Source organism: Protopterus annectens, chromosome 1.part1 (assembly GCF_019279795.1).
Source record: "Protopterus annectens isolate FY-2018-M chromosome 1.part1, PAN1.0, whole genome shotgun sequence".
NCBI classification, from domain to species: domain Eukaryota; kingdom Metazoa; phylum Chordata; order Ceratodontiformes; family Protopteridae; genus Protopterus; species Protopterus annectens.
The window spans coordinates 568,901,661-568,919,458 of NC_056726.1; the positions used below are offsets into that span (position 1 = coordinate 568,901,661).

General features: G+C 38.5%; 1 protein-coding gene across 1 annotated transcript in view; it reads left to right on the plus strand.

Annotated features, from left to right (window-relative positions):
• The window catches only part of LOC122814881, a 1,525,389-nt gene that overhangs the window by 913,388 nt on the left and 594,203 nt on the right, over positions 1 to 17,798 (plus strand). The window contains exon 18 of the mRNA XM_044087155.1: positions 10,851 to 10,915. Coding sequence (XP_043943090.1) covers positions 10,851 to 10,915 — 65 coding nt within the window. The remainder of the gene's footprint in view (positions 1 to 10,850; positions 10,916 to 17,798) is intronic.

The window sequence follows — 17,798 nt, forward strand, 5'->3', positions numbered from 1 at the left end:
GTGGCAAGGACACTGTAGAAATCAGGCATGGGGGGAGTTAAGGGAACAGCCGATGCTTGCTGTCCCATCCTAGGGGAAACAATACAGCAGGCTCATTGTACTGGTGATGCCTGTAGGTATTAGCATGACTGACTGCAGTGGTGACACTTGTATGGATTAGCATGTCTCAGTGTACTGGTGACACCTGAATGGATCAGCATGACTCACTGCACTGGTGACACCTGCAGGGATCAGCATGACTCACTGCAATGGTGACACCTGTAGGGATTATCATCAGATTGCAGTGGTGACGTGTAGGGATGAGCATGTTTCACTGAAATTATGACACCTGTTGGGTGGGATCAGCATGACTCACTGCAATGGTGACACATGTAAGGATAAGCATGACTCACTCCACTAATGACACCTGAAGGGATCAGCATGGCTTACTGCGCTGGTGACATTTGTAGAGGTAAGCATGGCTCACTGCACTGGTGACACCTGCATGGATCAGCATAGCTCCCTGCAATGGTGACTTCTGTAGGAACCAGCATGACTCATTGTACTGGTGACATCTGTAGGGATCAGCATGTCTCACTGCACTGGTGACCCCTGTAGGGATTAACATGTCTTGCTGCAATAGTGACCCCTGTAGGAATCAGCATGGCTCACTGCACTAGTGACACCTATGAGAATCAACTAAACCTGTCTGTGGAGGTGACATTCTCTCCATTAGATTATGGCCTTATTTCTAGAAAATTCACTCCATTGAAATATAAATGGTTGCTACCTTTCATTTTTCCCACTCAAATGCCTGATTCTGATCTCAAATAGAAAACTCAATATTGAATCATTCACTGAAATATCTTATCTGTGATGGCTTTGAAGCAGTTTTAGTAGACTGTCTAATTAGGGAAGGACCATTGGACCCAAGACTCAGATTATAAATTTTGAACAGCAGATCAGAGATCTTACACATTTGTTTGGTGAGAAGATCCCACAACAGATAACTTCTATGAGGGAAATTAAAAAAAAAAAACACATGCAAAGTAAATTAAGGCATAGAAAGTTTTATGCATAACGGAGAAGCATGCACCCTATTAATGTAAATCTGTAGGCATGACAACTGGCTTTGAAACAGTGCTGTTGAATGTGACGCTGGCACACCATGCATCAGTGGATAAAGAACGCTAGTTTCTGTATGAACAGTATGAAACATGCCTTGAGAGTACAACTGTAATATTACAACTGTTCAAAAAACAACATTCAGCAGAATTCTTTCCTCATCTGGAATACAAACTCCTTATTACTATACCAAATTCCTCTCTAAATAGCCAGAAAATTCAAACCATTATAAATGGGATCTGTCACTTCATTCATTTATCACCCAGAAGTGAACACCATTGCATCTCACTCAAAAAAAGCAAATAGGTTAGCAGTCACAGCTCAATTTACCTTGTTGCTTTCAACATTCGCTTTTAAATTATGCTATGAGAAAATACTATCCCACTTTGAAAACCAAACTAATCATAAAATCCTTCCCATAGCCCATAGCCTCATAAATATAAAGCCAACAAACTAGCTTTGCAAACAACTCCATTCATCTCGGATATTGATTGTACCGCCCGGTGCCAGATGGAAAATCTCACACAGAAGTTTAGAAAAATAACAGACTACACTAAAGTCACACAAAAGCACTTTTTACATGCTTAAAAAGGACCTACTGCTTCACTTATTTCTTGGGCAAAGGATAGATACTCTTCCTTCAAATTAAGGCTATCAGCCTATACACTACTGCAATAAATGAAGACTACACTACTAAAGTAATCCTTTATAACTGACTTTAAGTAAACAAATGCATATATATTTCATCTGCGGCTTGTTTTCTTCCTGCTTATAGGTTCACAGGTAGTTACTAGGCTTGAAGTCCAGGGGACCGTTGAGGAGCCTATCCAAAATGTCCAGTTCCAGTTAAGTGACTTGCTCAAGGTCATCTAACAGATTAGTGAGGGAATCAGACCTCTACCACAGAAGCTATGGCCCATACTCTTAAACTCTGTGCCAACTACCAGTATGGTATTTAGGGATGAGGATACTCTTAGTTTGCTTTTGAAAAGTGAGACCCTTTTTCATGTACTAGTTTAAAGGTAAATAATGTTACTAAACTTAAGTTGTTTTTAAGGCTCTTAAAGTATGTGTTCCAAGGTTCAGCTGTATGTTAAGAACTTATTGAGATTTTTTTTAACTCTATATCACACTGTGTCTGTAATGATTGCATTGGTTTATTAATATACAGAACTACTATAGCTTTATACAACTGCCACTGTGCCCAGGTGATGTTTGAAAATAGTCCAAGGACCTGCCTACCTACCTATTAAGTAAAATAAATGAGGAAAAACAATTGGCCGCCACCAAACCACTGGTCAGCAAACAGACATAATACTGAAATAAGTGCAAAGAAACATATAACCCATAAAAATTATATCTAAAGGTTTAAGCATCAGATGTACAGGTAAAATAAAAGCTTTATAATGCAGCTGAAAACTCTTCAATTCTGTTTGCATTAGGTATGCATTTCTTATATGTACATGGCAGCCACTTAGGGCCACCCTCTTCTCCTTTCTGTGTATCATCCATGCCAGATTGAAATGATGCTACCCACATCACCATGATTAGTCTTCCCTATGAATGTGCCCTTTCATTTCCTTACCATTGTCCTTGTTGAACCATAGATACAGCAGGATGTAAAGGTGTAAACAATAGAATTCCCATTGCAGGTATAAGCAGCAATGGAGGGAGGTGGCCAGACTCACAGTGCAGTACCAGAGCATCCAGGAACACATGCAGTGTGAAGAGCTTATATTCATTGTGAAAGGTGATGTATCTAACTCAGGACAGTCACCAGTAACACGGGACGTGGCACATTCCCGACCGTATAAAAGGGCTACACAGGTATTGACTCAGACATAAGGTCTAAAATAATCAAGGTGATCACTTTTGTACTTGAGCAGATTTTGGATTCATTTCTCGATTTTTGTAGTTTCTCAAGGCTTGAACTGGATGTGTAACTCACTACCAAATTTTGAAGAAAAAGTACCTTCATATTGATAAGAATTCATGATAGCATGCCAGTCTTCATATCATGCTGCTAGATACAGCCATAACATTTGTTCCTGAAGTGGACAGACTGACTTCTGTACAATGGCTTCACCCTAATTATGCAAAGCTGCCACCGATTCCCAGTGTATCTCTTGCTGTTGCATAGCTACCATTTATTCCCTTTGTATTTCTTTCTTCTGCACAGCTGGCATTGCTTCTCTGTACTCTTAATACTGCTGCAAAATTGTCACCACCTCCATATGTACCTTCTACTGCTGCACAGCTGGCTCTGTACCCGGTATGTCTCCTGCTGCTGCTCAGTTGCCACTACCTCCATGTGTCCCTCCTGCTGCTGCTCAGCTGACACTGCCCCCCCTGTGTTCCTCCTGCTCAGCTACCACAATCTCCCTGTGTATCTCATCCTGCTGTTCAGCTGCTACAGCCTCCCTGTGGAACTCCTGCTGCTCAGCTGCCACAGCCTCCCTGTGTACCTCCTGCTGCTGTTGCTCAGCTGCCACTGCCTCCCTGTGTACCTCCTGCTGCTGCATCTCAGCTGCCATTGCCTCCCTGTGTATCTCGTCCTGCTGCTCAGCTGCTCCTACCTCCCTGTGTGCCTCCTCCTGCTGCTCCGCTGACACTGCCCCCCTGTGTTCCTCCTGTAGCTGTTGCTCAGCTGACACTGCCTCCTGTGTTCCTCCTGCTGCTGTTGCTCAGCTAACACTGTCTCCATGTGTATCACCTGCTGCTTCTCAACTGCCATTGCTTCCCTGTGTATGCCCCATTGCTACTGTTGCTCATCTGTCACTGCCTCCCCTATACATTCTACTGGTGCACTAATCCACTTTTGTACCTCCTACTGCTGCATTACTGCCATAGCCTCCATGTGCACCTCCCAGCACTGCACAGCTGTCACTTTCTCAATGGGTGTCACCTGCTGGTGCACCAGTCCACCTCATCCTTGTATACCTTCTGTTCCTGCCCATCTGCCACTCTCCCATTCTGTACTTCCTGCACTTCCTGCTGGTACATCAGTCCACCTCAACCCTGTGTACCTCCTGCTGTACAGCTACAACTACATTCCTTTATACCTCAGAGAAAGTGGTGAGAAAGGGGTATGCAGAGACAGTGTGATTTTCCATACCCAGCGTATTCACTGATGTGAATGCTGAAGATCCATACCCAGGGCAGAAGTGCATATGTCCTGCACTCTTTTGCGACCAAGTTGCAATTAATGACTTGTTCAGTGATTCACATCTACGTTTTGTTTTTATTCTTTAATCTATTTAATACCGGTGGTGTAATTCTAGTGTCCACTGACATTCAGCTGGCAGTGGTGGGATTCAAATCCCAATAGGATATGCAGCCAGTTCTCTATTCCTTACAGAGTGTAACATTGGTGGGATCCATACCCTATCCATCTGTACCAAACTCTTCTCCTTAAAGAGATGTATGGTCGTTGTGTAAATGCACAAGAAAGGTGGGGTGCACATCCACTAGATCCATCATTCTTGGTTGTCAGTCTTAACAATGTATCATTACCACATTGCTAGTATCTCTTGCATTTAATATCCTATGAACATCCATATATACCTTCTCTTCATTCACCATGGATGCACCTTTCCTCTTACTGACTATGGATAAAAATAACTGGTAATCTATGCACCTTTTGGTCATCATGGGTGCCCTTTCCTCTTACTGAATATGGATAACAATAGCTGACAATCTATAGCCAGCGTAAACCTTTCCTGTATAGGTGCTGGTTGAATCACTTTAGGATCCATAGCAGGGTAAATGTTCCTTTTGATGTCTGACCATACTTATAGCAAGCTTTGATCAATGACCATCAATCAAATGTGTCTCTCTGTACCATTCCGGATTTTATGTAATAGTGAAATAGTCAAATCCACAAGGTAAGACATCACATGCCAACCTAATATACAAAGATTGATAAGGCTAGTTTAGCACCTCAGCCCACATGACTATTTATTTTCTTAAGGACATGCTCAGAAAGTTACAGTACATACATTTCCATGGGTTCTCTTTATATAGCAATGCATTTAATTGGGGTAACACTATTACCAGCATCTACAAAACTTTGCAGTAATGCAGTAGCAGTTTACCAGTCCCCTGTATGACCTAATTTGTGACAAATTCTGAGGTCTAGTTGTCCTCAACACAGCCTCCATCTTTCCTTCAGCTTGCACAGCCTATTCTTGCCAATTACATGGCCAAAATACGGCATGTTGTTAGTAATTCATACTTGTCTCCGTTTACTTGAATCCCATATTTCATTACTCTAAATGGCAATATTTATAGGGTTTTTTGGTATTTCTGCTCATTTCTTGGGTAATTGGGATATCACTGATATCAGTGAGATAGCACTGCATGTGTTAGGAATTCTTTGTCATATCTGGTCTACTGCCTGTTGTCAAATGGCAGAAACAAATGTCACTCTGAAAAACAATCGGTTGTAAAAGAGCATCCCTTTATGTTTATTAACTGCTCAAAATTTCGTCTGAAAACTCTTCCTTTTCTATTTGTAAGCATGTTTGACTAAGGTAGTTGTATGACTTGCTCCCCAACTGAGGACTGTGCAAATATTGCTGTTTCTTGGAAAAAGAATAAATTATGAGTAATACTATATTAGTAGTGGCATTAAAATTCCCACTGGAATGCATACCAATATATTACCTTTCTTAGGCCTTAACACTATGGGGGTATCCCCTTTACTCCACTTCAGTTTTGGAAAGATTCAATTCTCCAATTTCTGTACCCCCATTTTTATCACTAGGCTCTGAGCATAAGCCACCACTACTTTATGTAATTAGGGGCATAACTAAAGGTTGTACTGTGCAGGCATCTTCTTTTTTATTTTTATTTTGGTTGTTCCCATTAGGGGTCACCACAGCGGATAATCTGCTTCCATTTCTTTCTGTCCTCTGCATCTTGCTCTGTCACACCAACCACTGCATGTCCTCTCTCACCACATCCATAAACCTTATCTTAGGCCTTCCCCTTTTCCTCTTACCTGGCGACTTCATCCTTAGCATCCTTTTCCCAATATACCCAGCATCCCTCCTCAGCACATGTCCAAACCAATGCAATTTCACCTCTCTGGCTTTGTCTCCAAACCATCCAAACTGAGCTAACTCTAATATACTTATTCCTAATCCTGTTAACCCTCATCACACCCAGTGCAAATCTTAACATCTTTAACTCTGCCACGTCCATCCCTGACTCCTGCCTTTTTGTCAATGCCACTGTCTCCAACCCATATAACATAGCTGGCCTCACTACCCTCTTGTAGACCTTCCCTTTCACTCTTACTGGTACTCAACTGTCACAAATCATTCCTGACACTCTTCTCCACCCACTCCATCCTGCCTGTACTCTCTTCTTCACCTCTCTTCTACACTCACCATTACTCTGAACTGTTGATCCCAAGTATTTAAACTCATCCACCTTCACCAGCTCTCCTCCCTGCATCCTCACCATTTCTCTACCCTCCCTCTCATTCACACACATATTCTGTCTTAGTCCTGCTGACCTTCATTCCTCTCCTCTCTAGAGCATATCTCCACCTCTCCAGGGTCTCCTCCACCTGTTCCTTACTCTCACTACAGATCACAATGTCATCTGCAATCATCATAGTCCATGGGAACTCCCTGTCTGATCTCGTGTGTCAACCTGTCCATCACCACTGCAAATAAGAAAGGGCTCAGAGCTGATCCTTGATGTAATCCCACCTCCACCTTAAATGCATCTGTCACTCCCATTGCAGATCTCACCACTGTCACACTACCCTTATACATATCCTGTACCACTCTTACATACTTCTCTGCCACTCCCGACTTCCTCATACAATACCACAACTCCTCTCTAGGCACCCTGTCATATGCTTTCTCTAAGTCCACAAAAAGACCCAATACAACTCCTTCTGACCTTCTCTGTACTTTTCCATCAATACTCTCAGAGCAAACATCACATATGTAGTGCTCTTTCCTGGCATGATACCATACTTCTGATCACTAATCATCACCTCTCTTCTGATCACTTTTATCCCTCTGTAGTTACTACAGCTCTGCACATCACCCTTATTCTTAAATATCGGTACCAAAACACTTTCTCCACTCCTCAGGCATCCTCTAACTTTCCAGTGTGTTTGTGTGTAACAGCATCTGCAGATTCATTACAAACTCAACTCTCTGTGACCATCACTGTATTGACCCTAGAAAAAAAAAAAAAACAAACGGTTAAATATAAGACAAAGATCTAAACTACTTTTAGGATAACAACTCTACAAACAAATCCAGCTCCACACATTTCCTCCCCTTGCTGCTAGACTTCAAGAAAAAAACTCCTCAATCAACGTGAGACATGACTCACTCACAAGACACACCGACTTGGATTAGCCCCTAGAACCAAACTTTATAGCACTACACATACTTTCTCCTCTCGGGCACCTACTCTTTGGCAAGCTGTCCCTATCGACCTCAAGGACATCAACACATACCAAATTCGGAATGTAACAAAAAACACATTTTCATCCGAGTCAAATGCTCCTGCTTCAGCACATGATATATGACCATACACCTCTCCTTTCTGAGTCTCTTCTATCTCAAGATTCACTAAAGACTGACCCACTTTAAAAACTAATGTATACAATGTACACTGCACTCTGCTTGATTGTACATTTGTACTGTGTTTGTTTACTGTGCATACACATTTTTTTATGTAACTGGTCTGAACTATGCTTGTTATTGCTTATATTTCTGTGTTTTTGCTTTGTAAAATGTTTTGTATTTCTCTGGGTCTGAACTGATGGTCAGTATTGATCAATGCACCACTCCAGTAAACAAATATAAATAAATGAATACATAATTAATGGAGACACAGCATAATAGGAGAGAAAGGGAGGGAGTGACAGAATGTATTTCTAGTAACATATCCACGAATGTTGGCATATACCTTGACTTAATAATCACTAGCTAGTAGATGTAATAGTCACAAGCAAGCCATTGCAAACAATCCCCAGTATAGGTGCCATCCACTTTAATAATGCACTGTGTCACTGTTATAATGTGCTGTTTTCTTTAATGCAATGCAAAGGTCGCAAAGCATTACATTTTTAGACCAGTTTGATGAAACACGCTCAGGAAATACCTTTTACTAATGAGGACAAAGATGACTAATTGTGTAAAGATGATCCAATAAGATCTTAGCTCAAACTACCAAAGCCAATAATTCTGCTGGGGATTCTCTATTCTCAAACTTTGTAGGTAAAATGTGGAACTCCCTACCGACCATGCTCACCTCAGAACCCTCACTCCTACAATTCAAAAAAAAGCTTAAACCCCATCTCAATACTCTCTGGCAATGTCCCTGTTCCAAACCTGATTAACCACTATCATTTACCCTTCTCTTACCTCACTATCCTTAACCGCTTTTTAACAAGGCGCCTCGCCTTTGTAACTGACCTATGTTTTTTTTTACATGCTGCTGTTGTTTTTTTTTCCCAAGATGTGATGTATCTTTATATTGTATTTAGAACTCAAATCCAAAATAAAGGAAAGGAAATGCCACGGAAGCTCCAAAGCAAAATTGAATAGTTTTTAATCCACGACAGCCATAAACAGTAAAATCTACAACACAGCAACACAGCAACGGAAAGGCACCAACATTAACGCTATTAAGTCCAAATGCGTTTTCGTTTGTATCCCAACACTTCATCAGATGTAATTTGTTAAACAATTCTATCTAGTTTAAATACTCCATTCAATAAGTCAATTAAAAAATTCACCAATTAAATTAATTACACCATTTAAAAAGACATCCTTTAAAAATACCCTAATCCACTTGTTAATGTAACACCATTTCATTATGTGCAAACATAACTCATACATAATTGAGGAATAAATATTTGCTTATATATTCCAACAGGAATTAATATGGTTAATGTATTGAATTGTATAAAAACGCAATGTCTTAATTGTGACAGAAGTATTAGCCAGTGAATAAACTGCCATCTAGTGACCATACATATATATTGCAATTGAGTTGTTAATTCCCAAAAGGAATTTTCTTAAAAATAATTTACATCAATAAATAAATAAATACCTATTATCACAAAATCAATGTATAGCTAAGCTCTTAAAGACTAAAATAATTCATATATACATATTTAAAAATCTATTAAAAATGCCACAATATTATAAATATATAAAATAATTAATACACTAGACACAATCATACATAAGGAATAAATAAGAAAGAAAAATATATATATTTTACAATTTAGCTGCCCTTAACTTCAAAATAGGGAGTATACTTGTGTATTCATTTAAGCCCGGGGGGTTGTAGGCCTCCAGCGTGATTTGCCACCAGAGCTCCCTATATTCAATCTTTTCCTCCCAGAGTCCACCCCTTATATCTTTTTCAGTATGTTCAATAACTGTAAATGTAAAGCTTGCTTCAGGACATTCCCTTGTATGTCTATATAGAGCGTTTGTCTCCTTACAATTTTTAACATCATTAAGATGTTCATAGATTCTTCTTCTAAGCTTCCTTTCCGTTTTCCCTATATAGAATGAAAAGCAAGCTTTACAAAAGGCTAAGTATATTAAGCCCGTAGAATCACAATTATAATAATATTCTTCATTAGTTATTGTTCTGTTTCTACTTGTTATATTTATACTATTTCCATTTAGTATATATGGACATTGTGCACATCTACCGCACTTATATGTACCTTTTTTCTTTTGGTCATTCAAATTATTAACTTTCTTATTCTCCAAAATATTTCTTATACTGTGTGCATTTTTATATACTACTTTAGCTGGAATAGTTTTTGCTTTCTCTATATCAGTGGAATTAATAAATCTATTCCACTCTCTATGAAAAATCTGATTTACTTTGTTGTTAACACCATTATATTCCAAAGTAAGGGCTAAATTGTAATTTTCCTGTACCTTGTCAGAAATTTTGTCTATATTAGGATTGTTCATCAATCCGCCTCCTCTTATTATGGGGGCAAATCTAGTTAATCTTCCATTTTCAACTTCCTGTTTAATTTCATTAATAAGTTTTTCTGGGTATCCTCGATCCCTAAACATAATACTTAGTGTATCACATTCTCTTATGAAATCTTCCTCAGTACTAGCCATTCTGCTACCCCTCACATATTGACCTTTGATAATATTTCTCTTCCAATGTGTGGGGTGTGCACTATTGTAGTGCAGATAGGAATTGCAGTAGGTGGGTTTCCTATACACTTTGCTTTCTAGATTACCTCCTTTATTTAGAACTCAACTATCTTCCTTTTTTTGCATTAACAATGTTCATATGTCTGTTATGTACTTGGAGCTTTTCTCCCCGGGCCTCCGCTGAAAATGGACATGTATCCAGTCGGACTCTCCCGGTTAACAAATGTAAAATAAATAAAAATAAATAAATAAATAATTTATTGAGGAGGTAATCATGTCAGTGGGTAAAAAAAAATCAAATAAAGTGTTCTTTGGATGCAACAGCACAGCAGTGTAAGAGCTCTGGTAATCAAATATATCAAAATATATTGAACAGTTTCACATATTAGACATGAAGAAAATATTGATTACAGAGGCAGATAGCTGTGCCATCTCTTAAATGCAGACTGTGCAGATATAACTGTGCTTGATTATTATCAATGTCTAGGTGTTTGATGAGGTTTTAACAATTGCTTAAGTTTACCAAATATTCACCAAGCCTGAATTTCATGTGTTCCTTTTTTCATACAGAAGAAAATCCAAAAATGAACATATCAAGCTCAATGGATATTATATTATACCAATGCATAGAATAGGTAAGAAAATATTTTAACAAGTATTGTTAAAAATGCAAATAGATTATTGTAATGTTATGTAAGCATGCTTTAAAATGGTTCAGTGTTTTTATTGGTCAATAGTCACTGTGTGTAAGAATGTTAGTCCATGCATGATAATGATAGATTTTATGAGATTTAAACCCCATGAAGAACATTGAGTTATTCCTTTTATTGCATAGTTTCTATTAAATAAAATAATGGCACCATCGCTTGTATGATTGAATACTTTTTTACAACTATAATGTATTTTTTCAGGCAAGTGGAATAAAATGCTGTCACCTACAATTACTCCACTTGCATGTACTTACATTTGAAACTTCTTGTGGATTTTTAGAAACTGTAAAAATAACAATAATAATAACTACCAAAAGCACACCAGAAAACAAACAGATGATGAATAATTTGTGATTCTAAGAAAAAAGTACAGGACTGTAATACCAAAAAGATACATTTTATTTAATCACAGTAAGTACTTTCTTCTTTAATACACTTCTCGAGGCTGTGATTTAAGAGCAAATTAACGCACTTAATATTTACTCCAACTGCACATCCCATGTCATAGTAAAAGGAATAATTAAAAGCAATCAATGCCTCAATTTCCTTCTTTTAAAAACACTTTGAAGTTTTTTTCTCATTAATCCCCAAGGTGCTGCAGGCATTTAATCTTTCTTGGCAGCAGTACTTGTCCTAATCTAATTTATCTTCTGTATTTAACACACTGTTTGCCTTTTCTACGTAATTAATCAAGATTTTGGAGCAGGAGTTCCTCAAGCCTCAGTAATTACTGCTGTTCCTTTTTATCCTTTCCTGTCTATTCATAAATTTGATCACCCACCAATCTAAAAGTAACTAAACTCATTCCATATACTGATGACGTCTGTTGTGATACCACCCCCTGCATTCATACAACAGTGCAAAGACTAAGGCGCACTGTTCCTAGTCTGTGTCCATGGCTGCTTCACAAACTACTCAAACTAAAAGCTGAAACACCAACATGTTTTTGGTATGCCACAACAGCTAAACAAATGACCTCCTCCTTCTGTCTCCCATAATACAATAACCAGCCTGTTAAGCATGTCAGATATATAGGTACCACCCTAGGCCCAAAATCAAGTATGTTACTGTACATCACCAGCTTAGAGGTAAATGTTAACTGTAGTGTATAACATGTATGTGTGCCAAAAACCTCATACATTCTTAACCTTGGGAGATGAAAATTGGCAAAAACATCCATTGGGCACAGTTCGATTACATCCAATCATTACTCTCACATGCCTCTCTAAAAAAAAAAAAAAAAAAAAAAAATCAGAAAATCCTAAGGCTGTCCAAAACATTATCAGATTCATCCCTCTCTTACCTAAAAATGAACATTACTATGTCACCCTCAAGCAAGCTAATTGATTCTTTATAAGAAAATGAGTAGACTTAGTACTTATTTGCCTGGTTCATAAAACCCTTTATAGTAAGTCCACTCCTTTTGTCAGTCACAGACTGGCCAGTCCATAGCTCTCAACTGTACAGATTTTCGCAGAATGTCCAGATTTTTTGCTCATATTTCTTGTCCATTTTTCATAAAGATGTGGTTTTCTGGCAAATTAATGGCAAATCATTAAAGATTGAAGTTAAAAAATAATGAAAGACTTTTGAGTTTCGGACTTCATACCCTTCAGAAAATTCATGCTAATGCAAAACATGTTAGTCTACCAACTTTCAAAGTTTGTAAGAGCAATAGTTAAAAACTGTCCCTATTTTTGGGCTTTTGTCTGACTTTTATTCATGGCTCTGTCCAGATTCCCTGCTCTAAGAGGTGGAGAGGTATGCTGGCCAACAACAGCATATGTTATTAACTTCAGTCCCAGGCCAACAGTTCCTAAATACTTACCAGACTTTCAGTCTCACAAACTATGCCCTGTCAATCGTTGAACCAAGAATCTGGGTATCTCTCCTTACTGAAATCTGTAACAATTGTTTATAGTGCAGTCAAAGAAAATCACCTTTCAAAAAAACCAGTTTGCACCTGCTTGAAGCAGCCATCTGTATGTAGAACTACAGTTGTAACTATGTGCAACCTCATTTTGTACTAAGTTACAATACTGCTTAGTAGTTATACTCAACCCTTGTTATCAGCCCTCCTCAACTTTTAACTCCTGCTTAGCCTACAACCTTGCATCTACGATCAAACTAAAAAGCTATGTGCTTTATTATTTATGCAAACATGTATATACTATTCAGATTTTTGAATTTTCTACATGTTCGTAACCATCATATTATTGTGATTCCAACATACTGTCAGTTAATGTTTTTAATCTTCCTGTTGTTTTATTGCTCTAATATTGAATTTCTTTATAAACATTCTATTGTAATTCCTATAATATGACTAAGATGGGTCCTCAATAGATCGGTCCACCATTGTCATTAACAAACATAAATAAATTAATTAAATAAACTTCTGTTTAAAATAAATAGACATTAGTATTGCACATAAGAATCCATTATACACTGTTCAGTGACTCTTATCTCCTATTAATTGCATAAATATCAGTTCTTCTGATAACTATATTTGTATATTCCACACCTGATCTGTATTCTTTGTTCATAAATTTGATAGGTTCATATATATTTACTATGCTATTGATCTGTGAAGATCGTAAGAAGCCTAGTCTTCCATTCCCACGGTAATTTTTAGTCTTTATATTTTGTGTATAAAGAACCCAGTGGCCGGCAGAACGTGGATACGTTGGGACATTTACATGTTGTTCCTGTCCATGAGAGACAAGCACGCTACATTGTACGGTGTTTTTCTTCTTCCACTACATCTCTCACAATGTTGATGTTATGTTGCAATATTTTTTTTTCACTTTAAAAATATTGTATGTAGTTATCTTTTGTTGTTAACGCGTACTTTCCACCTTATTCAGCTTATTAAGGACTGTAAACGCAATGTGTTTATATGAACTAAACTTTTGTGAATGTTCAAAACAGTAAAAATATTTTTAACAAAAAGTATACAGTTTAAACGAAATCCCAGTGTGGACACTGGCAAACCTGTCTTGCACAATCCAACGATCACCGTTGTTGATTCTTCCTTAACACAGGCATATGGGCACCGTCACCCTCATGCCATCACATTTATGCACCAATAGTCACATGTACAGGAAACATACTCATTCCCTTCTCCCTTCAGCTCTTGTCCCTACCACTTCAGTCAAAACTCCTACACTGATCATTAAAATTCCCACTTAGTTTCATCAATTCATACCTTGTCACACCAATCTCTGAAACACCGAACCAATAACCTAACTGAGCTGCAGCTAATCATACCTTACCATCATCACAGCTTTTAAACACGCAGACCACCAGCTGATGCTAGATTAGGCATTAGAGGTTCCCTGTCTCTTAATTCTGTCTTGTCCTCTGCAGCTCACCTTTTTTATACCTGCTCCTTTACTTCTCCTTCCTTCATGCCAAGGAATTTGGGGGAAGCAAATGATTCTTGTGTCATCTCCACTGTTGGTACTATACATCTTGCAGATTTTGGTGGCAGCAAAGGCTTTATACTACCTGCTACTTTACTCGCTAAAACCTTTAGGTAAGAGTTGGGGCTCTCCATTTTCTACTTAATACTACTGTCTACTCTAAAGACTTTGGTGGTAGCAATCGTTCCTCTCCCTATCCCCTCTATATTCTGCTCTGGTACCCACCACTATTCTAAATATTTTAGTGGAAAAAAGGCTCCCTACCCAATTCTCCACTCTGATACCCACAACTGCTAACCCAAAAGCCTTTGGTAACAACAAAGAATGTTCACTCCCTTCTCTTGACCAGTACAACCCCCAAAGCCATAGGTGGGGACAAGGAATCTCTATGCACAACATCATCATTTCATCTCATCCTACTTCCTAACTAAAACTAGTGCCTTGCAGCCATTTTGTTTAACTAAGTCTCATAATCAATTATGCCCTCTCCTATCTGCAGTAGTCCTCATCCTTCTGTGCTTGACTCAGCGATGACTTATTACTCCCCTTTCTCCTTCCCACTACTCTTCAATATGTGGCAAAGACTTTCCTACCACAACTGGTCATCAGCCTTCATTGTCAATAAACAGATCACTCCAGACACTGCACCACCTCTCCTGTACTTTCCACTTACAGCATTTAGTGACAGCCATGGCACTATTTCTTCCCACAACTGCTCAACACTCACATTTAATCACTATCTTAAAATGGCACTGAATATTATGAGAATATTCACTCACTTTTCAGTAAATTTCACTCTGCTTTATCTTCTCAACTCATATGTATCAGCTACTGGGCCATTAAAATCTGCCTCATTCATGCTGCAAAGCAAAGTTCCCAGTCTCCTAAAACCATACCTTACACTTCTATCAATACCTTTATTACCCAATATGGAACTCGAACCCACAATCACTGGCTTAGGAGGCCATTGCCTTATATATTAGAAGCTCTGACCAGTTTCTCTTGGAAATTTACAAGCCCATACAAAATATTGGCCACAATCTGTACAGCTATTCCATTGCCTCAGCCTGGAACAAACTTCCTCTGTCCATTAGAACTATTTTGAATATCCTGAACTTCAACACATTAAAAGAGACTCTTCTGAACTCATGGATCTGTTCCTGCCAAAACCCCACTGAAATCTCATTCCGTCCTCCCACCCTTCATTTCCTTCTACACACCCTGATAACTCACCTGCTGTTCTTCCCTCTCCTGCCTCCCCATATCTAACTTCCTTCTTATCCTTCCTTTACTCTGTTCCCTTCTGTTCCTTTGTTCCTATCCCCTTTCACCCCTTCTCACTCTACTGTTTTAATTTTGTTTCTATGTCCCCCATATACCACCTTAGTAGACTCTTCCCTTAGTGGGATTTCTTTTGTATTTCTTTTTTTCCAGAGCTTGAAATTCTTTTATTCTGTACAGTACCTCCGAGATTGATTTGATTCTATACTTACTACCATATATCGTCTATACTCCTTATTTTGATTGATTTATTTGATATTATAATTGAAATTTTGCATTTTTTTGTGATTTTTAGTAATAATAATTACTCCTGTATTTAGAATCTGTCAAGTATCTCAAGAATTCTATACTTTGTGTTATTTATGCCATAACTAATCTCCAAAGAATTCAGTCTTGAGGCAAAACCGCAACCACTATAAATTTATTAAAATTAACGCAAGTAATGACCTTTTAAAAACATTTTCCTCAGAGAAAAACCCTGACTTCATCAGATAATACAATTTTACTTCAAAGACTGTTTAAATACTAGTCACAAGGTACATTTAATGATGCTGAATTTATTGACAATCAAGATTTAAAGCACCAAGTTCCATTGTGCATAAATACGCTATTTACACTTTTTATCTACAATCAAGTAATGAACAATAAAAATGCTTATAAAATTTTTTTGTAAAACATATACTTTATAAAAAATAAACTTCCCAGGAGTGGCCCTTGGAAAACAAAATTAGAGTATCGAGAGGCTTATTGGCAAATAATATTGGAAGCCAATAGAGCACCAGGATTAAATGACAATGACAATATGTTTTTGTTTTGGTTTTGGTTTTGGTGTTAATCTTGATGGCTTTGAAACTGCCCGCCCCTCTTGTGAATTTGCACTTGGATACTCCTCCTGGGCCCATCTCATTTGCTCACTCAAAAAAAAAAAAAGAAAAATTTGTATCTGCTTTTATTGTATTTGTATTTCTTCCTACTTTATTTTGCTTTTGCATCATCTTAAAAGTACTCAATTGTATTTATTACTGCTTGGTGTAACTCATTCTAAACCTTTTAGTTTAAGCACTTGGGCTTCAGACCAGTCGTTTTACATTAGGAAGGTTTGTGGCCTGCACTGTGGTGGCAGGACAGGTAGCTTACATTCTTCTAAGTTGGGAACTGATGATTGAGGGCTCAGTGTCTGTTATTCTAAAAGTGTATTAATTTTGGTTTAAGCACTTGGGCTTCAGGCCAGTTATTTTACATTAAGAGGGTCCGTGGTCTGCACTCTTGTGGGAGGAGAGGCTGGACTCTGCCCTTCTGAGCTGAGAATTTCTGGTTAAAGGCTTATAGTGCCTGCATATTTGAACTGCTTCTTACTGAAATTGGTACACCTTGTTTGCTGTAGCATAGACTAGATCCAGGCCTGCTGAATCTAGCTTTGTTTGTATAACTTGAGCACTAATCCAGGCATTCTTTAAAGTATTCAATTGTATTTAATACTGCTTGCTAGTAACTTGATTAAATTGTTGTCATTCAAAGGGGATCCAATGCCTGTCAGCCTGGGATGACATGCTCGACAAGCCACAATGCTTCACTAGGGACGGCTTGCACCTGTCACCCCTGGGCTTTTGGATATTGGCAAAGGCTCTTGCTACCCCCATAGTGAATTTTTTAGGCAAGGCTCAAAAGACAAACCCACCTCCATAGGTATCACAAAGGATAAGAAACTAAAAGTAATGCTACTCAACGCCAGAAGTCTAAACCTCAAGATGCATGCACTCGAAACTCTCCTTAGCATGGAGAACATCAATATCTGTGCAGTAACAGAAACCTGGTTCAAGGCTCCTGAGAGCACCCCAGCACTACCAGGTTATACCTCATACCATGCTTTTCTGACCCAAAATGTGGACCGAACCACAAAAGGAGGGGGAGTATCAATATTCGTCGAAGATACCCATACCTCCAGGTTGATGGCACAGCACAAAGCATCAGAGACTATCCATGTGCAACTAACAGTGGGTAAAACTGCCTTCCAGTTTATAGCCTGCTACAGACCACCCTCCCAAACCCAGGAACCCCACTCGGCCTTCCTGAGAACACTGGAAAATATGAAGGTCTCTCAAAAC